This window comes from Oncorhynchus nerka, linkage group LG25 (assembly GCF_034236695.1).
Source record: "Oncorhynchus nerka isolate Pitt River linkage group LG25, Oner_Uvic_2.0, whole genome shotgun sequence".
Taxonomy (NCBI): Eukaryota; Metazoa; Chordata; class Actinopteri; order Salmoniformes; family Salmonidae; genus Oncorhynchus; species Oncorhynchus nerka.
The window spans coordinates 31,738,843-31,764,417 of NC_088420.1; the positions used below are offsets into that span (position 1 = coordinate 31,738,843).

General features: G+C 42.8%; 1 protein-coding gene across 1 annotated transcript; it reads left to right on the forward strand.

Moving 5' to 3' along the window:
• The first annotated feature begins 406 nt into the window (after positions 1-406).
• mbtps1 (membrane-bound transcription factor peptidase, site 1) lies at positions 407-25,158 on the forward strand. Its single transcript, XM_029634227.2, has 22 exons — positions 407-592; positions 2,911-3,473; positions 12,749-13,009; positions 16,054-16,263; positions 16,609-16,719; positions 16,844-17,070; positions 17,160-17,227; positions 17,378-17,480; positions 17,861-18,012; positions 19,286-19,447; positions 20,312-20,456; positions 20,544-20,732; positions 20,962-21,134; positions 21,310-21,425; positions 21,613-21,769; positions 22,127-22,251; positions 22,404-22,481; positions 22,571-22,711; positions 22,836-22,967; positions 23,099-23,225; positions 23,416-23,546; positions 24,364-25,158. Exons 2-22 carry the CDS (start codon positions 3,248-3,250, stop codon positions 24,576-24,578), a joined length of 3,249 nt encoding a protein of 1,082 aa, XP_029490087.2. The 5' UTR covers positions 407-592; positions 2,911-3,247; the 3' UTR covers positions 24,579-25,158.
• Positions 25,159-25,575: the final 417 nt, after the last annotated feature.

Genomic DNA, 25,575 nt, shown 5'->3' on the forward strand with positions numbered 1-25,575 from the left:
ATTTGTACTTCAGTTGGCTTCTTAGCATTCATTTCCATGGTTAACAACTGTACTGCAGAAATATAACTTAGATCACAGAGAATAGGTGTGGTGGTGGTAGCTGCAGAGAAGGTTTTATTGCAGAAGAGTTACAAAGTGTGTTGAGCGAAAGAGTCCCTTCCCCCAGGCATTCAGCCTGGAGTAGGATCAGTTAGGGTCAAAGAAGTGGAATGGAGTGGTGTTTTTTATTTACATTTTGTATTTTTATCAAATAGTGGTATATAGGTGTAGGGTTAGTTGGTGGTGCAATAGCCCCCCCTCTACACATTTTGTTTTTGTATCACAAAATGTAACGTGATCGACCACACACTCCCGCACAGTAGGTGGCAACATGCACAAACAAATGTGCGAACGCCATGATTGTGTTGTTGCAGAATGACGATGGTTAGCTATCGGGAAAAAAAAACATGGATAGCTAGCTAGCTGAACGTTAGTGTTCTGCGGCCGTGAAGTTATTGGTTTTGTTTGAGACCAAGCCAGCTACCTCACCACAAAACGTCATACAAGATTATATGAAATTGCATTATTCATGCTGGCGTCAAGCACGTTAAAGGTGAGTAGCTAAATCTGTCTGCCAGGTAAAATTATATCTAAGCTAGCAGGATACTGGCTGTCGTACGCATGTGTTGAAATGTAACGTTAATAGCTAGTCTTTTAACGTTAGGTTAACTGCGTTTCACAATACGAGATAAACAGTGGTGTGTTGACATTGTCGGCTACTGTGGCTAGACAACTTGCTAGTTAGTAATCTAATAATTGCGAACAAGCTAGGCAATTGAATGTATTTTATCAACATGCTACAATAGCTGACTAGCTATACAGCATAACACTACCAACAGCGTGTTTTTTTAACGAGTGCGTTTAGCTAGCTAACGTTAACCGGCTAGTTGCTTTGTTAGCTAACTAGCTAGCTTTTTGGGGGAGGGGGCTGACTTGAACACTACCATTATTAGCCAGCTATCCATTATCATGATGCTAACTAACGATGATGCTAATAGAGTTAGCTAATAAACAACAACAAAATATAGCTAGATAGCCTGTGTTGCTTGACAATATATTAAGGAAATCTCCCAAAACGTTTGAAGTAGACAAACAACACATTGTTTGCTAGCCTAATGTTAGTTATACTCACACTTGCCACTTTTTATTTACATCTGCTTCTTGTTATAGCTAGCATATCAAAGATTGACGTTGATACAGGTAGTATATAAAATGTCATCACATTGGAAAATGCTCAACTAAGCTGTACGTTACTAGTTGCCCATCAATCTTCTTTTTTTTATCGAACAACTTCACCATAGTAATGTTGTTGAAAATAAGACTGGTGTCCCGGTTCATTTGCTAAGTAAAGTTCGGAGTCATATGGTTTATATATATATATATATATATATATATATATACATCCATTTCTTTTTGGTCACCATGTTAGAGGGGGTTGATGTGCTGTCCAGAGAGGTTTGGTGGCGTTTTCTCATGTCAAACGTTATGTTGACACAAGTGGTCCTGTCAGACTTTACAGCCCTAATTTACATCCGCAGACCATGTTCCCAGCCGGAGTCAGAACTAGTGATTTGGTTTGGATCTCAGAAAGGCACATCTGGTGTGCACAATGGGAGGGAGCTGTCCATATTTTTCTGGAAGAGAGGCTACCTTAGTGCCACTATCTAACTGGCGTGTATTCATTACGGAAAACGTTGAGCCAGTAACCAAAAGTTGCTGGATCGAAACCCTGACCCGACAAGGTAAAAGTCTGTCGTTCTGCCCCTGAACAAGGCAGTTAACCCACTATTCCCCGGTAGGCCACCATTGTAAATAAGAATTTGTTCTTAACTAACTTGTCTAGTTAAATAAAGGTTCAATTTTAAGAACCAAATGTTAGCAAACAGAGCAAAACAAGAGTTTCTATGGGACAAATTCAGGTGGAAACCTGACATTGAATTGCATAGAATTCTACATCGGTCAGAAATTAGGTTTTTAGAGGTCGACCTCTACAAGCCAGAATGTTGAATAATGTACACAATATAAAAATAAATTTAACATTAACATTTAAGTCATTTAGCAGACGCTCTTATCCAGAGCGACTTACAAATTGGTAAATATGCATGCATACTTGCGTTTACATGGTTTCTGTGCAAGCTTATAAATCTGAATGCGCTTTGAAAAGTTGATGTAATTATACTTTCCTGTGGATATATTGTCTCACATTCCTACCGCCAAAGGAACAACTGCACGGACAAGAGGTGAAATATACTCTTATTCAACATTCAGGCTTGTAGAGGTCATGAGAGGAAACTTTCCTGATTCAAAGGCTCATTTCTGCCCGATGTAGAATTCAATGCAATTCAAGGTAAGTTTTTCAGGCAAGATCTCTCTTTGTTTAGTTCCTTGTTTCCTTTTAAGAAATGTTTTGCAACAGAATCTGCTGAATGAATACACCACTGGTCCATGCCTCAGGCCGTCGGAAGGATATTATACCCCACCTGTCCAGGGTCTGTTATTGATGGGGTGGGGTTTTAACGCTGCCCCTGACCTATCATAATGATGGCTGATTTTCCCCCTTTGCGTGTTTCGGCATTCCTCCAGATTTATAGTAGACTCTGTGCGAGAGTGGAGGTCCTCTCCCTGAAAACGGCAGTGAAAATGGTTAAAATGGTTAAAATCCATTTGACCAACCCATTCTGAATTTATGTTGCCTTGTAACTCAATACTGAAATTACATTGTAGACACTAGTTACCTTCCAAAACTACATAGAATTGAAGTAGATGGATTTGATTGGGGAAGGGAAAGCATCAAGTTGCTGAAGTATGTGTGCATTAGGCTAGATTTGATTATGTCCTGTTAATACGACAGTGTCTTCCATTTCGTTCCAGGTATTTGAGGAAAATATCTGCAGTGGAACTCTAGGCCAAACACCCACCTTCCTCATCAGCCTTTGGATCTCCTCAGTGTGTAAAAATGTATCCTTTGATAGTCGCCTGGCTGAAGGACTGATCTACACGCTGGACTTCAAAGATGGAGAGGAAACGCAGAAAGAAATGAAAAGATCAGGCCGTGTGCAATGAAGACATCTGTGAGCTTTGGGCACGAACTGCTCTGTTGATGGATGATTGCCATATCAGCATTATTTTTGTCTTGTCATATGTTAAACAATTGCCCCTAGCTGCTAGGAAGCCTGCTCTGGGCTTGGAGGGATAAAGACTATTTCTGATGGGTGGTGAACAGAAAATAACTGCTTGGACCATGACCCTGGTGCGTATATGTTTCTCGCTACTAGTGGCCCTGCTATGTGGCAGGTTGCCTCTAGTGGGGACAGAGAGAGGAGATGGGACCGCATCCACCTCCACTTCATCTCCCAACCCTGATGGGAATCACAGTTCCAACTGCTCAAGTCTCACTGTGAAGCTGGAATTCTCCACCAAAGTAGTTGAACATGGTAAGTGCTGTTGTCTATTTGTATTTCTCAAGCTTTTACTAGAACACATTTAAAGCATTGTGAAAGTGTGAACAATAATTTAAACAGACTGATGGATGCATATTTCCTCTGTCAGCCACAGTATGTTTGAGAGATTTTCAGGTCACACATGATTTGTTTAAGATGATTGCCATTTATGACATGCAAGTCAAGTGTATTTTTCTCTTTTATGGTGTTTGTGTTTAATGAATTGCCACCCATTGACCACAGACCAACAACACAATGTGAGCCTTTGCAGGACGATCACAGTCAAGCTTTTCTACACTACTCTACCTGGCTGGAGATTCCAGGCTTGGCAGGCAAACAGTGTTGGGGTATTCAATGGCTGTTGTCCCAGAGAGTACACAACCACCCCTTTTCCCCTCCTTCCTCTTAAAGGTCCAGTCAGAGTAGTCTGTCTGGATGCTTGTCTTTGCAGCCCTGTTGTGGACAAGGCTGACAAAACGCCATGCCAAAATATAACGTGATAGTTATTGTCCCCTTAATATTGGCCTGCGGCTGAATGTGTCCTTTGTGCTACAGCCCTTTTTACAAATTCCTAGTGACCCAGTGAGAGCCGTGCATTGTGAAACAGGGCGAGAGGTCATCATGACAGAGTGGTGCGGCTAAGGGGTCAAGATTATTTGAAGGACCTTGTGCAGAGTCAATAAGGAATTGTTTTGTGTTTTTTATGTCTCTGCTGTGCCAACACATACAGTACCAGTCAAAAGTTTGGACACCTACGCATTGCATGGTTTTTCTTTCTTTTTTTAACGATTTTCTACATTGTAGAATAATAACGTAGACATCAAAACTATGAATCATGTAGTAACCAAGAAAGTTAATTTTATATTTAAGATTCTTCAAAGTAGCCACACTTTGCCTTGATGACAGCTTTGCACACTCTTGGCATTCTCTGAATCAGCTTCATGAGGTAGTCACCTGGAAAGCATTTCAATTAACAGGTGTGCCGTAACCTGTGAAACCCCGTTCCGCTAGCGGAACCCCTCGCCAACAGCCAGTAAAATTGCAGGGCGGCAAATTCTAACAACAGAAATCTCATAAATCAAATTTCTCAAACATAGAAGTATTAGGCATAATTTTAAAGATAAAATTCTCATTAATCCAGCCACAGTGTCTGATTTCAAAAAGGCTTTACAGCGAAAGCTCCACAAACGATTGTTAGGTCACCACCAAGTCACAGAAAAACACAACCATTTTTCCAGCCAAAGAGAGGATTCACAAAAAGCAGGAATATAGATAAAAATTAATCACTATCCTTTGATCTTCATCAGATGACACTCATAGGACTTCATGTTACACAATACATGTATGTTTTGTTCGATAAAGTGCATATTTATTAGAGGTTGACCGATTTAATCGAATTTCAAGTTTTCATAACAATCGGAAATTGGTATTTTTGGACGCCTATTTTTTAAATATTTTTTTACACCTTTTATTTAACTAGGCAAGTCAGTTAAGAACACATTCTTATTTTCAATGACTGCCTAGGAACGGTGGGTTAACTGCCTCGTTCAGGGGCAGAACGACAGATTTTTACCTTGTCAGCTCTGGGATTCAATCTTGCAACTCTACGGTTAACTCATCCAACGCTCTAACCACCTGCCTCTCATTGCACTCCACGAGGAGCCTGCCTGTTACGTGAATGCAGTAGAAGCCAAGGTAAGTTGCTAGCTAGCATTAAACTTCTCTTATAAAAAACAATCAATCATAATCACTACTACACATGGTTGATATTACTAGTTTATCTAGCGTGTCCTGCGTTGCATATAATTGATGCAACGCTGGGGGATGAATTAACAAAAGCGCATTTGCGAAAAAAGCACAATCGTTTCACGGCCGTACCTAACCATAAACACCAATGCCTTTCTTAAAATCAATACACAGAAGTATATATTTTTAAACCTGCATATTTAGCTAAAAGAAATCTAGGTTAGCAGGCAATATTAACCAGGTGAAATTGTCACTTCTCTTGCGTTCATTGCACGCAGAGTCAGGGTATATGCAACAGTTTGGGCAGCCTGGCTCATTGCGAACTAATTGGCCAGACTTTTACGTAATTATGACATAACATTGAAGGTTGTACAATGTAACAAGAATATTTAGACTTAGGGATGCCACCCGTTAGATAAAATACCGAACGGTTCCGTATGTCACTGAAATAATAAACATTTTGTTTTCGAAATGATGGTTTCCGGATTCGACCATATTAATGATCAAAGGCTCGTATTTCTGTGTGTTATGTTATAATTAAGTCTATGATTTGATAGAGCAGTCTGACTGAGCGATGGTAGGCAGCTGCAGGCTCGTAAGCATTCATTCAAACAGCAGTTTTGTGCGTTTTACCAGCAGCTCTTCGCAAGCACAGCGCTGTTTATGACTTCAAGCCTATCAGCCTAATGGCTGGTGTAACCGATGTGAAATGGCTAGCGGGGTGCGCGCTATTCCCCTTGCTCTGCAAGGTCCGCGGCTTTTGTGGAGCGATGGGTAACACTGCTTTGAGTGTGGCTGTTGTCGATGTGTTCCTGGTTCGAGCCCAGGTAGGTGCGAGGAGAGGGACGGAAGCTATACTGTTACACTGGCAATACTAAAGTACCTATAAGAACATCCAGTAGTCAAAGGTATATGAAATGCAAATGGTATAGAGAGAAATAGTCCTATAAATACTATAATAACTACAACCTAAAACCTCTTACCTTGGAATATTGAAGTCTCATGTTAAAAGGAACCACCAACTTTCATATGTTCTCATGTTCTGAGCAAGGAACTCAAACGTTAGCTTTTTTACATGGCACATATTGCACTTACTTCTCCAACACTTTGTTTTTGCATTATTTAAACCAAATTGAACATGTTTAATTATTTATTTGAGGCTAAATAGATTTTTATTTATGTATTATATGAAGTTAAAATAAGTGTTCATTCAGTATTGTTGTAATTGTCATTATTACAAATACATTTTTAAAATCGGCAGATTAATTGGTATCGGCTTTTTTTTTGGTCCTCCCAATAATCGGCATTGGTATCGGCGTTGAAAAATCATAATCGTTCGACCTCTAATATTTATATCCAAAAATCTAATTTTACTTTGGCGTGTTATGTTCAGTTGTTCCAAAACATGCAGAGATTTTGCAGAGAGACTCATCAATTTACAGAAATACTCATAATAAACATTGATAATAGATACAACTATTATACATAGAACTTTGGATAAACTTCTTAATGCAACCGCTGTGTCAGATTTCAAAAACTTTACGGAAAAAGCATACCATGCAATAATCTGAGTACGGCACTCAGAGCCCAAACCAGCCAAAATAAATATCCGCCATGTTGTGGAGTTAAAATTAGTCACTTACCATTGATCTTCATCAGAATGCACTCCCAGGAATCCTAGTTCCACAAATGTTTGATTTGTTCGATAAAGTTCATTGTTTATGTCCATATACCTCCTTTTGTTAGGGCGTTTGGTAAACAAATCCAAACGCGCGTGCAACTCCAGCGGACAGGTCGGACGAAAAGTCCAAAAAGTTATATTACTGGTCGTAGAAACATATCAAACGAAGTATGGAATCAATCTTTGGGATGTTTTTAACATAAATCTTCAATAATGCCCCAACCAGAGAATTCCTTTGTCTGTAGAAAAGCAATGGAACGCGAGGTAACTTTCACATGACCGCACGTCACGAGCTCGTGGCTGCTGGCAGACCTCTCACTCATTCCCCTCATTCAGCCCCCCTTCACAGTAGAAGCCTGTGAAGGGTAAAAAGTAAAGACTGTTGACATATAGTGGAAGCCATAGGAAGTGCAAGAGGACCAATATCCCACTGTATCTTCAATAGGGGCTGAGTTGAAAAACTACAAACCTCCGATTTCCCACTTCCTGGTTGGATTTTTTCTTAGGTTTTTGCCTGCCAAATGAGTTCTGTTATACTCAGACATCATTCAAGCAGTTATAGAAGCTTCAGAGTGATTTCTATCCAATACTACTAATAATATGCATATATTAGCATCTGGGACTGAGTAGCAGGCCATTTACATTTTACATTTACATTTAAGTCATTTAGCAGACGCTCTTATCCGTTTACTCTGGGCACGCTTTTCATCCAAAAGTGGAAATGCTGCCCCCTATCCCAATGAAGATAAATGTTAATATGTGGAATGTATTTCCTCCTTAATGCATTAGAGCTAGTCAGTTGGGGTGGTAAACAGAAGATGGCCCTATTTGCCAAAAGACCAAGTCCATATTATGGCAAGAACAGCTCAAATAAGCAAAGAGAAATGACAGTCCATCATTACATTAAGACATGAAGGTCAGTCAATCTGAAAAATTTCAAGAACTTTGAAATTTTCTTGAAGTGCAGTCACAAAAACCATCGATTGCTATGATTAAACCGGCTCTTATGAGGACTGCCACAGGAAAGGAAGACCCAGAGTTACTGCTGCTGCAGAGGTAAGTTCATTAAGAGTTTCCAGCCTCAGAAATTGCAGCCCAAATAAATGCTTCAGATTTCAAGTAACAGACACATCTCAACATCAACTATTCAGAGGAGACTCTCTGAATCAGATCATTTCTGCAAAGAAACCACCAATAAAGGACACAAATAAGAAGACTTGCTTGGGCCAAGAAACACAAGCAATAGACATTGGAACAGTGGAAATCTTTCCTATGGTCTGATGAGTCCAATTTGGAGATTTTTGGTTCCAACCACTGTCTTTGTGAGATGCAGAGAATATGAGCGGATGGTCTCCGCATGTGTGATTCCCACCGTGAAGCATGGAGGACGAGATGTAGTGGTGCTTTGCTGGTGACACTGTCTGATTTTTATTTCGATTTCAAGGCACACTTAACCAGCATGGCTACCACAGCATTCTGTAGTGATACGCCATCCCATCTGGTTTGGGCTTAGTGGGACTATCATTTATTTCTCAACAGGACAATGACCCAACACACCATCAGGGTGTATAAGGGCTATTTGATCAAGAAGGAGAGAGATGGAGTGCTGCATCAGATGACCTGGCCTCCCCAATCACCCTACCTCAACCCAATTGAGATGGTTTGGGATGAGTTGGACTGCAGAATGAAGGTAAAGTAGCCAACAAGTGCTCGGCATATGTGGGAACTCCTTCAAGACTGTTGGAAAAGCATACCAGGTGAAGCAGGTTGTGTGAATGCCAAGAGTGTGCAAAGCTGTCATCAAGGTAAAGGGTGGCTACTTTGCAGAATCTCAAATATAAAATATATTTTGAATGAACACTTTTTTGGTAACTAAACTCAGCAAAAAATAAACTTCCCTTTTTCAGGACGTTTCATCCAAATAACTTCACAGATCTTTGTTGTAAAGGGTTTAAACACTGTTTCCCATGCTTGTTCAATGATCCGTAAACAATTAATAAACATGCACCTGTGGAACGGTCGTTAAGACACTAACCGCTTAGACTGTAGGCAATTAAGGTTACAGTTATGAGAAATTAGGACACTAAAGAGGCCTTTCTACGGACTCTGAAAATCCCCAAAAGAAAGATGCCCAGGCTCCCTGCTCATCTGCGTGAAAGTGCCTTAGGCATGCTGCAAGGAGGCATGAGGACTGCAGATGTAGCTAGGGCAAAAAATTGCAATGTCCGTATTGTGAGACGCTAAAGGGAGACAGGACGGACAGCTGATTGTCCTCGCAGTGGCAGACCATGTGTAACAACACCTGTACGCTGATCAGTACATCCGAACATCACACCTGTGGGACAGGTACAGGATGGCAGCAACTGCCTGAGTTACACCAGGAACGCACAACCCCTCCATCAGTGCTCAGACTGTCCGCAATAGGCTGAGAGAGGCTGGACTGAGGGCTTGTAGGCCTGTTGTAAAGGCAGATCCTCACCAGACATCACCGGCAACAACGTTGCCTATGGGCACAAACCCACCGGTCGCTGGACCAGACAGGACTGGCAAAATTGGCTCTTTACTGACGAGTTGCAGGTTTGTCTCACCAGGGGTGATGGTCCGATTCACGTTTATTGTCGAAGGAATGCACGTTACACTGAGGCCTGTACTTTGGAGCGGGATCGATATGGAGGTGGAGGGGTCCGTTATGGTCTGGGGGCGGCATCACAGCAGCCTCGGACTGAGCTTGTCATCATTTCAGGAAATCTCAACACTGCGTTACAGGGAACACATCCTCCTCCCTCATGTGGTACTTTTTGTCAACCAAGACTGTTCTTATTTGCTTTTATTTCTCTGATTTGGTTATTTGCTTCTGCTCAGTGTTTTGTGATAATTCCAAAGAACTTCATGGTCTACTTAATTGTTATTAAAATTGTTTGTCAGTCAGAATTTACAGGGCTTTGTAGAAAAGTCGTATCTCTATTGCATTGAAAATGGCAGAGGAACTGGTAGTACAATGCAGCACTGTTTTCTTGTTATCGGAGGGAGGTGCAGAGTTGAAGGGTCACTGGGAGTTTAAAAACAAAACTAGAGCAGTGATGGGCAACAGGCGGCCCGCGGATCAATTTCCAACCCCCCCCCAAAATACTGTTTTTTTTGGGAGGGGACTCAAGTCGGTTACTGTAGAATACACAAGATGTAATTTTGAAATTTGGATGTGCATCAGCAGTTTCTCTCATGTCATTCACTGATGGTCACTTAATTAGCCCGTGTCAGCTAAACATTTTTAGATTGGTCAGTTAGTGTAGCCAGCTATCTAACCTTTTAATAATCATGGTTGAATTACGGATTGGGGCGCCCCCATTGATTTTGTAAAGGTGTCTGCATGCTTCCCAGCCGGAAGAGTTCGTGCATATATTATGACAACATTTTTGACGTTTTTGTTCGTTTTTCTGGAGGCACCCTGAAGTTTGGAGCCAAAGTCTACGCCCCTTTGTCAGTGATTGGTCAACAGTAGGGATTCTTCAATAAAGTCTTTCATTCAACGAGAGATGACTTGTTTTTGTAAAATTGTGCCACTAAGATCTCCTCTGCAAAAAATGTCAAAATTAATGACAGATTTCTTGAGTTATCTTAGATTAATTCTGACCATTTTGAGGAAGTGTATGCTGGCTATGGCGTCTCAATTGACAAACGGTAGTATTGCCACTTTTTTTCTCGTGTTTCAAGCGAAGGTCTTTTGACTCTAGAACCGCCTGGCCTTTCAGCCTATAAGTACCCACTAGAGAACGTACCTGCATATCCATCAGATGCATATCAACCTGCAAGGTGTAGCAAATCTAAGCATCAATGCTTGATAAATAGTGCATAAACTATTATAAAAGATTAATTACATATTTGTGGAAATGTATAAATAACAATAGTTATTTGTTTCAATAGTCAAGGTTTGGTTTTGTATAATTCTACGAAGTCCTAGAAAAACAAGCCTATAGCCTATTTTAATTCCCCTTACAATAAAAACATTAGTGTAATTCATTTGTTCAACTTTATTTGTGGGTTTGATTTAGTAATTAAAGTCCAGTTACAGCTTCTTTTGACAAAGTAGAAATGAAAAAGATATGATCAGCCAGGTGCATAGGTGAAATTATTTTCTGTATTCCTAAACAAAGGCACCAGTGCATGAACAATTGTAAAGGATGAATTGTGTAAATAAATAGCATATTTTAATTATGTTACTAGTTTTTGCTAAGTAGCTAGAGCAATGCTGCTGCACGAGTGGTCATGTGCTGAATTGATGGACAGCACGGATATTCTTGGAAAAAGTCAAATTTGGAAATAGAGCTGCACCTCTTGAATTCAGTTATTTGACAAAGGTAGGCGTAACAAACTGCACAATATACTCTTTCTGAGACCTGTATAGAAATCTCAATTTTACCTGCATGTGACTGAAGGAGGATTTGATAAAGTGATGATCCTTTCCCTGCATCTGTAAATTACAAGGTGCGCGCGCCCATCTCTTCATGTACAATTTAAGGACTGAGGCCTAATATTGTCACTCGACAGATTGTCAATTTATTCTTGTCTATAGGCTAACTTGTATGTGTGAGATTAGTTTCGGTGTAGTCTCGATGGGCCGGCTGTGCAGGCTGACTGGCATCATTTGTTTCCCGCTCATCAACTTGGATAGAGTCAAGGATATGTTTTGCATTATTCTGAAGGCCTTTTGCAACACAGCATGTTTGTTTTTCCATTACAATACATTCCATTAGTAAGAGTTACTGTAAATAGAACAGTCCTGTAACAGCTTCTTTTTACATAGTAAAACATAAAAGAGAATGCTATCAACCTCTAAAGCGCACGGTCAAATGAACAAGCGCAACGCTGATAGATAGGCATAACACAAACTCATCATAACACTGTTGTCTTTCTAAATTGAATTAACCTCTTCACCCTCCTTATCATTCAGTTAGGCCCAATTTAAATACAATTTTGAAGTACGGTGCACAATTTTCAACCATTTGTCAGAGAGAGAGACACATTAGCGCCTGGCTGGGTACCAACATCCTACAGCACATTGTCTTGGCGGGTTAAGTTTGGAGTAGGTGTGAAACAACAGCTAAAGGCTCTAAATACTTTTGATTTAAAAAATTCTAACATGAGCAGTGTAAAATACAAACATTTAGGAATAGTCAGGAAAAGAACAGGACAGCTTTTTTGGGGTGGGCTGATTTAAATGTTATTTTATTTACAAAATCAAATGTCAGTGGCCAATGCTGTTTCTAGTGTAAAGGGAGTATGCGAGCACACTCGTTCGGTTCAGCTAGCTGACTTCGGCTAGGTGCCAGCCAATCTGAAGCATGCTGACGCCTTAAGTCTATCTCACTCCGATATCATATTAATATGGCATAAGTAATGGCAAAATGTGTAGAATTGTAAGGAATTAGTCAAATAAAAAAATGGCAATCTTCTCGCCGCCCTATGGCAAAATTTGTACAATTGTGTTAAACTTGTTTTTAAAAAGGCAACATTTTCTCTACGGGGGGCCCAAAAGGCTTGGGCAGGCCCTGACTGCATGTGTAGGTACACAGCCCTGTGAGCCACTGGTGAGTAGATATTTTTTTGTGGCCCCCGCCGCCATCAAAGTTGCTCATTCTAGAGACAAGAATATTACAGTGACTGCAATGTACAAAAATCTCAGGGATTGCCAAGTTAAACCAATGGAGTTATTCCAGCTTTACCTTTATCTCTCCCCAAATGGCAATGCCACATATAAATCTGTTGACATGGAATCTCCCACAGCTGGAAGCGCAACTGCCATGGAGATACTTAACGATTACCATGTTCTCTCCTCTTTCTACAGAATACATTGTGGCGTTTAATGGCTACTTTACAGCCAAGGCACGCAGCCACTTCATCAGCAGTGCTCTGAAGAGCTCCGAGGCCCTGGACTGGCGCATTGTGCCCCGGAAGAATCCAGCCAGTGACTTCCCTAGTGACTTTGAGGTGGTGCAGATCCGCCAGGCCTCTCACAGCAGCCTGCTCACCCTGGAGGACCACCCTTACATCAAGAGGGTCACGCCCCAGCGCAAGGTGTTCCGCACACTCAATTATACACCCGACTGTGAGTCTCTGTCTTTGCCTCTTTATAGTCAAATACTTACACATGTTTTGCTCAGCCCTGCTTTTCTTGTTTTAACTGATCCACATATTTTATGCTTTTGTCTTCTAGATGGGTTGGGTGTTTAGAGACAAAACCGACGCATGTGCAACTATGGGGCAAAACAGACAGGACTGGCTTAGATTGTAAACTATATTTTGCCTCCGATGTTTATTGAAAACATAAATAAAGTTGCGCAATAAGCACTTGTCTCTCAAATACATCGTTAGACGTTGGTTAGCCAGCTAGCAAATGTTTGCCTTATTAGCATATGTGACATCAGTCAAAACAAGACATGGATCAAATGAGCTGAAACGAGCCACTTATTATTCACCACATGGCAGTTTCTTGTTATTATTGCTAGCTATCAGGCCATTCAGAACCATAACACACGGCCTTCTGCCCTTTGGAAGTGTGCATATCATTTTTGTGACGTTGTCAGCTAACCCGTCTCTGGACCATCCCCATATCCCCCATACGTGTGTGTCATATCGTATAGCTGCCTTTAAGTCACGTTTGACCACTCCCCCCAGTCTCTCCCCCTTGTAAACTCACCATCTTATTGTCCCTCGATTGAAACTGTTTCATGAAACTGTTTGATCTCATACACGTCTGCTCACCAAACTGAACCCCACACACTGACAGCTTTGTCAGAGGTAAATGAGGTGAATATTTTATCCCCGCTACACAATAGCTGTAGTTTGATCAGTGTGTCTTTGTAGTGCTCCAGGCCGTTTCAGTGCTCTGTTCTGTCCTTCTGTGTTGTTTGGACGCGTTAGACGTTTAGTAGGGATCATATATCTTGCAACACATACCCCCTGAGTACTAACCAGCAGTAGGGCAGCTCAAGACTGGTGGGGGGCTGGCAGAAAGGAGAGCTCTATTTGTGCCTGAGGGTTGGTAGAAGTCTCTCTCCTAGGATGAAAGAGTGCTATGTCTGGGCACTTTGGAGCCCCCCCTCCACCACAGAGTATTTTTTTATTTAACTAGGCAAGTCGGTTAAGAACACATTTTTATTTAAAACATACGGCCTACACCGGCCAAACCAGGACGAAGCTGGGCCAATTGTGCGCCGCCCTATGGGACTCCGAATCACGTCTGGTTGTGATACAGCCTAGTTCAGTTCCCACTCACCAACATAATGACCATGCTGCACTGCAAACCAATAGTACCTCACTCACTGCCACCAATTTAAACATTATCTAATTGATTTGGGGTATTGGAAATTAACTAACTTAAAATGATCTGAATTTTACAGCTTGACTGCCCGGCTTCATTTGGAGGTGGTTTTAAATATGATTGGCCATCACTATTGGAGTGACTGTAGGAGAATCGCGGAGTATAATGTACACTGATCAAAAATATAAATGCAACATGTAAGGTGTTGGTTTCATGAGCTGAATTAAAAGATCCCAGACATTTTACATACGCACAAAAAGCTTTCTCTTATTTTGTGCACAAATTTGTTTACATCCCTGCTAGTGAGCATTTTTCCTCTGCTATAAGACAATCCATCCACCTGACAGGTGTCATATAAAGAAGCTTATTCAACAGTGCGATTGTTACACAGGTACATCTTGTCCTGGGGACAATAAAAGGCCACTCTAAAATGTGCAGTGTTGTCACATAACACTGCCACAGATGTCTCAAGTACTGAGGGAGTGTACAATTGGCATGCTGACTGCAGGAATGTCCACCAGAGCTGTTGCCAGAGAATTGAATGTTAAATGATCTACCATAAGCCACCTCCAATGTTGTTTTAGGGAATTTGGCTGTACGTCCAACTGGGCTCACAGCTGCAGACCACGTGTAACCACGCCAGGACAGGACCTCCACATCAGGTCTGAGACCATCCACCCAGACAGCTGATTAAAATGTGGGTTTGCACAACCGAAGAACGTTGTGAACAGAGTGCCCCATGGTGGGGTTATGGTATGGGCAGGCATAAGCTACAGACAAGGAACACCATTGCATTTTATCAATGGCAATTTGAATGCACAGAGATACCATGACGAGATCCTGAGGCCCATTGTCGTGCCATTCATCCGCCGCCATCACGTCATGTTTCGGCATAATAACGCACAGGACAATGTTGCAAGGATCTATACACAATTCCTGGAAGCTGAAAAATTCCCAGTTCTTCCATGGCCTGCATACTCACCAGACATGTCACCCATTGTGCATGTTAGGGGATGCTCTGGATCGATGCTCCGCCAATATCCACCAACTTCGCACAGTCATTGAAGTGGGGCAACATTCCACAGGCCACAATCAACAGCCTGATTAACTCTGAGGCAAATGGTGGTCACACCAGATACTGACTAGTTTTCTGGTCCACACCCCTAGCTTTTTTTTAAGGTGTCTGTGACCAACTGATGCATATCTGTATTCCCAGACATGTGAAATACATAGATTAGGCCCTAATTTATTTATTTCAATTGACTGAAATCCTTATGAATTGTTGCATGTTGTTAATTTTTTCAGTGTAATTAGACTTCATAGAGGAGCCATCAGCAGCTCTGTCAGTGTCACTGAGCAGTTGCCAGTGAGAAGAGGACTAACTGTTACTGCCGTAGGGCCATTTCACATGATTAGATCAGCGGTGCTTGTTAATTGCCCACCACCATCACCCCCCTCTTGACTCTGATTATTGTAGTGGTCTGGTCGCTGTTGAGTGATCTGTTTTTGAACCCAATCATGTTCAACAACCTTATGTATTCTGTATGATAAACTCAGTACAGTAGCTAATCATCATCCAGATTCAGTCAGAAATCACGGTTTGGCGTATTCTGTAGATCTTTGATTTGAAATGAAAACAGCAGATTGCTTCACTGCATACAGGATCAAGATATTACACATCACATTGGGAGCTATCCATCTCTCTCAATATTGTGCACACACCAATGTATAACTGAATGTTTGTTTTGCGCTCCTGGGCTTTTCATTGATTGTGTTTTTTAAAGATCTTGTTCTTGATGTTTTCCTCTCTTGTCATCCCTTCTTTTCAGTGCCGGATCCTGGGGCAACCTGCAACAACGACACCCGCTGGACCCAGAAGTGGCAGTCGTCCCGTCCGCTGCGCCGGACCAGCCTGTCTCTGGCCTTCGGCTTCTGGCACGCCACGGGCCGCCACTCCAGCCGGAGGCTTCTGAGGGCCATCCCCCGACACGTGGCCCAGATATTGCAGGCAGATGTCCTCTGGCAGATGGGATACACCGGTGAGGACAGACACTGTGTGTTTATCTGGTTGTCTATTAGTGTATAAACACTTGTAGGCTGCAGGTAGCCTAGTGGTTAGAGCGAAAGGTTGCTGGATCGAATCCCCGAGCTGACAAGGTAAAAATCTGTTGTTCTGCCTCTGAGCAAGGCAGTTCCCTGGGTGCCCACTGTTCCCTGGGCGCCAAAGACGTGGATGTCGATTTATGGCAGCCCCCCGCACTTCTCTGATTCAGAAGGGTTGGGTTAAGTGCAGAAGACACGTTTCAGTTGTGTGTTTCTGGGTTTACACTAACATGTCTACTGTAGCCTGCATGTTTCTAAATATCTGTATTCTTTGTGTGTAGGTTCTGGGGTGAAGGTGGCTGTTTTTGACACAGGACTCAGTGAGAAACATCCACATTTTAAGAATGTGAAGGAGAGAACCAACTGGACCAATGAAAAGACACTTGATGATGGTAAGATAATGCTCTGGTCAAGATTTCTGGTAGTGCTTAGTGATGGGATTTGCTTTTGAGGAGGAGTGGATGTCTATTTGTGCTACATTGCACTACACTACATTTGGTATCTTTCTCTCTGCAGGGCTGGGTCATGGTACCTTTGTAGCAGGGGTCATTGCCAGCATGAGAGAGTGTCAGGGCTTTGCCCCAGACTCTGAGCTTCACATCTTCAGAGTATTCACCAACAATCAGGTGTCATACACCTCTTGGTTCTTGGATGCCTTTAACTATGCCATTCTGAAGAAGATTGATGTCTTAAACCTCAGCATCGGCGGTCCAGACTTCATGGACCACCCCTTTGTTGATAAGGTGATTAAAAGAAGATGCCGGAAGCTGTCCGAAGCCGTTAACGTGTTTCCCACTCTGAATTGATCAAAATGTGTGTTTGTGTGTGCCAGGTTTGGGAGCTGACTGCTAACAGGGTTATCATGGTCTCTGCCATTGGGAACGATGGGCCACTTTATGGGTATGTTCTGACCTTGGGAGGAGAGGTGACGGCCTAGAGGACGTAGTATTGATTGGTGCAAGATACTGATTAGTTTGAAGAGCTATTATGAACCAAATATATGTAATCAAAGAGTTTTTACTGATGATACTTTATCCCTGTGTATCCTAGCACCCTCAACAACCCAGCGGATCAGATGGATGTGATTGGGGTCGGTGGGATTGATTTTGAGGACAACATTGCCAGGTTCTCCTCCCGGGGGATGACCACTTGGGTACGTCTCCCTCAACCCACAGCATAACCCTGAGTACCTTCTCACATGTCTATCTCAGTGTATTCTTACCTTTCCCAGTCAGAGTAAACTGAACTCTGTTCCCCAGCCTTCCTGTTATCAGTCCCAGACTAGACATCTAACCCTGTGATCTGCAGCCCCCGTCTTTGCCATAGAAAAACACTGAGCTGGAGGAGTTCAATGTGCTCTGTGCTCAGACCTTGAAGCATGTGGCACTTCATAGCCTGCATTTTGTGGGACATATACTGTAAATGAGGAATGCAAACATTGTAGGATTTGTCCCATGTTCTTCTCTGTCACTCTTTCTCCTATACTGCCTCTCTCCCACTCTTTATTCAACAGGATTCTGTCTTGTGTTTTAGGAGCTGCCTGGGGGGTATGGCAGAGTGAAGCCTGACATCGTGACCTATGGCTCTGGGGTGAGGGGCTCAGGGATGAAGGAGGGCTGTCGCTCTCTCTCAGGGACTAGCGTAGCGTCACCTGTGGTGGCAGGGGCTGTGACCCTACTGGTGAGGTAAGTCATTTCAACGACTACCCTTACAGCTGCATCAGCGTTTTTAAAAGAAATATATTCCATCAGTCACCTAAGCCATATGGCTTTTGAAATGGAAGGAGCAAAGGACCCAGTTCCCAGGATGGCTGTGGAGGTGCAATGTTTACATAACCAACGAATGTGTAACTTTGAGAAAACGGTGTTGTTGCTCTAACTCCACCACCCTTCCTGGCTGTCTACACCTCCCTTTTCCCCTGGCCTCTCCCTATCACATGGTCTTATCTCACCTCCTACACAAGCACGCACACGCACTCACTTGGAGATAACACTGTTGTTCCAGATGTTTTTCATGGTCTTAATCTCAGCCATCTTTGTGAGAGAGTTTCTGCTTTTTATCTGGGAGCAGAATAACGTCACCCCATAAATTGCACACCTGATACGGTCTGCCTCAGGTATGGAACTCTCAAAGTAATTTGCTGTCTTAAGGATTGGCTGTTGCAGGCCATACTGAAGCCATTATTACTTTAAGTGAAATGCTGAGACCTGGCCAAAGGGTGAACATTCTTCTGTAGTCTGCCAGCAGTTTACTGTCATGTTATGTTGAACAATAATTACCATTAAGACGTACATATCTCAATGGGTTTTCATACATTTTCTGTGTTCAAACATTAGCTAGCTTCAGCCCAGTAGCATTAAAGCATCCAATTGATAAGGTGGTCTAGTTCTGAAGTTTCTGAAATAGACCTTACTCAGCAGCATTTCTCTAAGAGACCATGAAAACCTAATTTGCAGTGTTAGTGACAGACTAAGAGTCCGGAAGGGCTGATAAATTGCAACAGTCTTCAGGTTCGATATGCAGTTACAGTTTAACGGCCAGACTGTACTGTCTGTGTATAAGTGGTCTGATGCTGTTGTGTTTCCCGTGGACTCTGGGATAAATGAAACGTCAATAGATATCCTTCACTTCAAAACAACAAGGACACAGACATTTAACAGAATCAATCTACTTTCCCTCCAGGAAAGGAGCTGACACACTTTGTCACTTTCTCTCTACACTTTTTATGTAGGTCTCTCTTAAGATCCAGACAGAGTTTAATCCAGACTTCTCACGTCTCTTACAAATTGGTTTATTACACCTATCTCCATCTCTCTCTAAAACATCATCATCCCTCTCTCTTTCTCATAGCAAGCTGTTGAGTCAGATGGCCGCTCTTGCTTCATATGTCCTATCTTCATTGAAACATAATGTAAAGCTAATGTAATAGTTGTTAACCCAGCCGTGTCCCTCCTACAGCACGGTGTTGAACAGAGAGCTGGTGAACCCAGCCAGTATGAAGCAGGCTCTGATCGCCTCAGCACGGAGGCTCCCTGGAGTCAACATGTTTGAACAGGGCCACGGAAAACTGGACCTCATCAGAGCCTACCAGATCCTCAACAGCTACAAACCCCAGGCCAGGTATTACACACACTCTTTACGCTCATCATCATAACACGCACACTCTGCACGCTCGTCATCAAATCAAATTTATTTATATAGCCCTTCGTACATCAGCTGATATCTCAAAGTGCTGTACAGAAACCCAGCCTAAAACCCCAAACAGCAAACAATGCAGGTGTAAAAGCACGTTATCATAACACGCACACTCTGCACGCTTGTCATCGTAACACACACACTCTGCACGCTTGTCATCATAACACGCACACTCGTCATCATAACACGCACACTCTGCACGCTCGTCATCATAACACGCACACTCGTCATCATAACACGCACACTCTGCACGCTTGTCATCATAACACGCACACTCTGCACGCTTGTCATCATAACACGCACACTCTGCACGCTTGTCATCATAACACGCACACTCTGCACGCTCGTCATCATAACACGCACACTCTGCACGCTTGTCATCATAACACGCACACTCTGCACGCTTGTCATCATAACACGCACACTCTGCACGCTTGTCATCATAACACGCACACTCTGCACGCTCGTCATCATAACACGCACACTCTGCACGCTTGTCATCATAACACGCACACTCTGCACGCTTGTCATCATAACACACACACTCGTCATCATGACACACACACTCTGCACACTTGTCATCATAACACGCACACTCGTCATCATAACACACACACTCTGCACGCTCATCATCATAACACACACTCACTTTACATAGTATTCACTTTACAGTCAAGTCACATCTAATGTTAAATGTTCACTCTTTTTTACTTTGAAAGGTTCTAGCAATGTCCAATAATCAGAACTCTAACCTGATCTCATTTTGATTTGATCCTGTTTTGTCTTTAGTCTCAGTCCCAGCTACATCGACCTGACTGAGTGCCCCTACATGTGGCCCTACTGCTCCCAGCCCATCTACTACGGTGGCATGCCCACCATCGTCAACGTCACCATCCTCAATGGCATGGGCGTGACTGGCAGGATTTTGGACAAGGTACTTTTATATAGAAGGCTTTGTGTCTCATGTCAAAACATGAATATACATTTATCTGACATGCTGTTTCTTTCTTGTGCCCTCCAGCCCATCTGGCAGCCTTACCTACCGCAGAATGGTGACCACATTGATGTGGCAGTCTCCTATTCGCCAGTCCTCTGGCCCTGGGCTGGATACCTGGCCGTCTCCATCTCTGTCGCCAAGAAAGCTGCATCATGGGAAGGGATTGCCCAGGGTCATGTGATGGTAACCGTGGCCTCGCCTGCTGGGAATAATGTGAGTAACAACAAGGATCTGTTTCACATAGTTACCTTCTCACCTTTCACTGTTTTTATGGGATTTCTGTAATATCACACTGACATCCTCTTATGTAGATTTGTAACCAGAGAGCATCATACAGTTAAAAAAAAAAAAAGAAGCTATATTTGGATACTACTGTTAGAGTTAGCATGTGTCCTGGGTCAAAGGTCAATGTTCTGACCCTCATTATTTTCTAATTCCTCAGTCTGAGGTGGGTGGGGAGATGACCTCTACGGTTAAACTGCCAGTCAAGGTGAAAATAGTCCCCACTCCTCCTCGTAGTAAGAGGGTTCTGTGGGACCAGTACCACAACCTGCGCTATCCGCCTGGCTACTTCCCTCGTGATAACTTGCGCATGAAGAATGACCCGTTGGACTGGTGAGTTCTTTGGACAACTATTTACCTCGGTATCATTTTAGTTTTAAGAAAGAAGATTTAGCTATTTCAGGTGTACTGGCTGTTTGGGGTAAGTTGCCGTCTGTAGTGCAACTCTTAAAACGTGCCATAAGAGCAATTGGTGTCTTGATGTTGGTTTTGTCTGAATCATTTGTAGGAATGGAGATCACATTCACACCAACTTTAGGGACATGTACCAGCACCTGAGGAGTATGGGTTATTTTGTGGAGGTCCTGGGTGCACCCATCACCTGCTTTGATGCTAGTCAATATGGTGAGAGTATTTTTGCTCTTTGTCAGTTGATTCTAATCTAAAAACAAGTTAAAGTGGGATATGGGAGAGCAGCACATGAATAAATGGCTTCTCTGTCATTGCTTACAGCAATAATTCTAGTGCCTCTGCATGCTGAGCTTATTGTTTTTCTCTGTCTGGTCTCGGCTGACATCTCCTGTGTGTTTAGGGACATTCATGATGGTGGACAGTGAAGAGGAGTACTTTCCAGAGGAGATAACCAAGCTGCGGCGAGACATTGATAAGGGACTGTCTCTCATTGTCTTCAGTGACTGGTACAACACCTCTGTCATGAGGAAAGTCAAGTTCTATGATGAGAACACCAGGTAGGTATTTCAACCCCACTGTGTAGCTCCTATTATATTCCCCTCCTGATCTAAATTCTTCATTCAAACATCAATGGACCGATGGGGCATCATGCCTTGTGACTATAGGGGGAGGCGGCAGGCTTGAGATTAGAGAAGTGGACCAGCAATCTGAGGGTTGCCGGTTCAAATCTCACTGGGGTTCGGCCACCCACTGTCGATGTTCCCTTGTGCAAGGAACTTACCCCCTAAACTTCTCAGTGGGTGCTGCCCTCTGCTCCTCCCTCTGCAACATAATGTGCGTTAGTGATGCGTGGGTTGACTCACCCGCAGTCCCTGTAGTTATAGTATTTCAACCACATAAAATATTCCCCTCAGGCAATGGTGGATGCCAGACACAGGGGGCGCCAATGTGCCAGCTCTGAATGACCTGATCTCTGTATGGGGGATGGCCTTCAGTGATGGGCTCTATGAGGGAGACTTCACCATGGCAGACCACGACAGTAAGAACACACTCTGACACTCTTACACACCCTCATTCACTTGCTGTGTCACTCATTTTGAAATACATTGTGTAAATCTAGAAATGAATCAGATTAGATGGATTACTTCATGATATGTTATTTAGTGTAATGTTTAAACTCTTCTCTCTCAGTGTATTATGCATCAGGGTGCAGTATTGCAAAGTTTCCAGAGGATGGGATTGTGATTGCCAAGACCCTAAAGGATCAAGGTATATAACACACACTCACTGCCACAACACACCTGGCAGCTGTTACCATGAGGATGTTGCTGATTATTCCCCCACCCCTCCCCTCTCAGGTTTGGAGGTCTTGAAGCAGGAGACTGCGGTTGTGGAGGGTGTTCCCATACTGGGAATGTACCAAACACCATCTGAAGGGGGAGGTCGGATAGCCCTTTATGGAGACTCAAACTGTATAGATGACAGTCACAGGCAGAAAGGTAGAGAATCCACCTGCTGTTTCCCTTGTTATCTATAAAACTGTTTCTGAAATAAAGGTTTGAACTCCTCTTCTGTGATCAGTTCGTGTCTGATTTTGACCATTGATGTGTGTTCCCCCCATAGACTGCTTCTGGCTGCTGGATGCTCTTCTGCAGTATACCTCCTACAGCATGACTCCTCCCAGCCTCATCCACTCCAACAGCAGGGTGACTCCTCCCACTGGCACCGACCGTCCCTTGCCAGAGAGACTGGAGGGTAAGGCTAACACTAGACCTTCAGTCATTGTAAATAAGAATTTGTTCTTAACTGACTTGCCTAGTTAAGTACAAATTAAAACTAAATTGCTATGATGGCTAATACAGTACCTTTATTCCTCTCTTCCACAGGTAATCACCTATATCGCTACTCGAAGGTATTAGAAGCTCACTTGGGAGACCCAAAGCCCCGCCCACTCCCTGCCTGTCCTCACCTGTCATGGTCCAAGCCACAGCCACTCAACGAGACTGCACCCAGGTGTGTGCCAAATCACCTGTCAAAGTCCCTAACTCCTGTAGTGTTAATTTCCTTCTCCCGACTTTCCTCTCATTCTCTATCAAACAGATGGAGAGATTATGTTGAATAATGCCACTCTTTCTTAACTGGTAATCTCCTCAATAATGTTTAACCATGTATTTGTACTCTCCCTGGTTCTATTTGTTATCAGTAACCTATGGAAGCACCAGAAGCTGCTATCTATTGACATGGACAAAGTGGTGCTGCCTAACGTCAGAAACTATAGACCCCAGGTCCGGCCTTTGTCCCCTGGGGAGAGTGGAGCCTGGGATATCCCTGGAGGTAAGAATATATACCAATCAGAATGATCACTGACTCCAAATCACCTTACTGACCCAGTTTGTTTAAAGGGGAAGTGCAGTTAAAAAGGTGATTTTTCTTGTTTTTTATACTTTTTCTTTTCACACTGAGGTCGAAGTAATACTTAGAAATTGTGAAAATGATTATGCCCTTTTTGTGTAAGAGCTGTTTGAAGAAGATGCATGGAATTTCAGCCTGCTCAGGTGGGATGGATCATGACATCACAATGTGATCTGATTATTCTGACCAATGACCAGTAGTCTTTTATTTGCATATGTATCCTTCTACTTTGGAGGGGTAGGCAGTCTACCAGTGGTTCCCAACCTTTTTTGGTTACTGTACCACCAACGGAATTTTGCGCTGCCCGGAGTACTCCTGAAGTACCCAATCATGTGCATTTTACCAGTAGACCTATAGTCTCATGAGTCTTCTCAAGTACCTCCTGTGGATAGGCCAAGTACCCCCAGGGGTCCTAGTACCTCTGGTTGGGAACAGCTCAGACAATCCTATCCACCAATCAGGTCTGTGTATGTAAATGTATTTAATTGTAAAAATTAGGCTCAGAAAAATAACACATTAATTTGCAGTTATTTTCATGAAATAAACTGTGATTTATTAGACATAGTGATGATTTTTTTTTTTAATAAAATGAAAAACAGCACAGGGGCTAAAATATGCACACAAACAGTTCAAATGTCTGAGGTCTGTTTCTTCAGTCTTGTCACTGTTAATCATTTTTGACAATCATCATGTACCGCGTGATGCCTCTGTGTGACTGACACTCCTGTTTTCTCCCCAGGTATAATGCCAGGCCGCTACAACCAGGAAGTGGGCCAGACCATCCCCATGTTTGCCTTCCTGGGAGCCATGGTTGTGTTGTCCTTCTTTGTGGTGCAGCTCACCAAATCCAAGAACAAGCCCAAACGACGGAAACCAAGAGTCAAACGTCCAACATACCTCCAGCAGCAACAGCAGCAACAACTGGCACCAACAGGCAAAAACCCTACAGTGTGAGACTGCCTTCCCAACCACCACAGACTATTGAGCCACAGCACACAAGGCCCAGAACTCTGGAAGACTAGCCTCCACTGAGGTGTTGACTGCATGTGTGCTTCTGCCTTTGAGTTGGGGCTGGTAGATGGCTGATTTAATGAGCAGTGTTTGTCTGACTTTGAAATGTGCAGCCAAACAAGGATGTTTCCCACAGGACCTCACCTCTTTCGCCTCTACTTTTCACAAGAGCTTTTCATTCCACTGACCAAATGGAGTTTGAATGAAACGTGTCTGTCCACTTTTTGTATTTATTGAATCTGTGCGTCATCCCCTGATTGGTTTCATCTTCCTCAAGGTCTTTTAAAGTCAGATTAGATGAACTGGATTGAAAACAAATTCTGATGTTTTGAAATACTTATTTGGAACTTGCTTTTTTCTCTTTCTGTTCAGGTGATTATGGGTTGCTTAATTTGTTAATTCTTTGTTTTTATATTTTATATAATGAGCCCTGGTGAGGCATTCTGTTAAAGTCCAACTGTCATTGAAGTAGCTTTGGCAAACTTTTTCAAATATATCATCAATTAAAAAGCGTTAGCCTTGGGTCCCTTGTTTATTGTTGTATTGTGTGCCATTCAAAAAACACAGCTTTCTCCATACTCTTCTAATGTAATTAATCTGTTAAAGTATATTGTGGAAAGCCACGGCATGCAAGACGATATGTCTAAATCTAGCAGGCGTTGTCAGGCTTTCAACAGTGTTCTAATGTCGAGATGACCCACACCATCTGTTGTCTATCTACTGCCTTCACCCCAAATGAATGGGAAAGATAGGCAGCATCTGAAATGATAATTCAATGGTGTATATCTTTCACATTCATTTGGGATTGAGCCGTGTAGCTGGGTGACTAGGATCTAATGTAGCATACAACAGATGGCTATGGACAGGGACCAGGCTTCACACTTGGTGTGAACTATTACACATTTGTGGCAACTGAAGATTTATTTGGGATGCTGTTGTT

Bases quoted from the DNA above. Each gene is read 5' to 3' on its own strand.
- mbtps1 (XM_029634227.2), top strand. From the start codon at position 3,248: ATGGGTGGTGAACAGAAAATAACTGCTTGGACCATGACCCTGGTGCGT. The intron at 22,252-22,403 runs GTAAGAACACAC...CTTCTCTCTCAG, and splicing joins CACCATGGCAGACCACGACA to TGTATTATGCATCAGGGTGC. The intron at 23,547-24,363 runs GTAAGAATATAT...TTTTCTCCCCAG, and splicing joins AGCCTGGGATATCCCTGGAG to GTATAATGCCAGGCCGCTAC.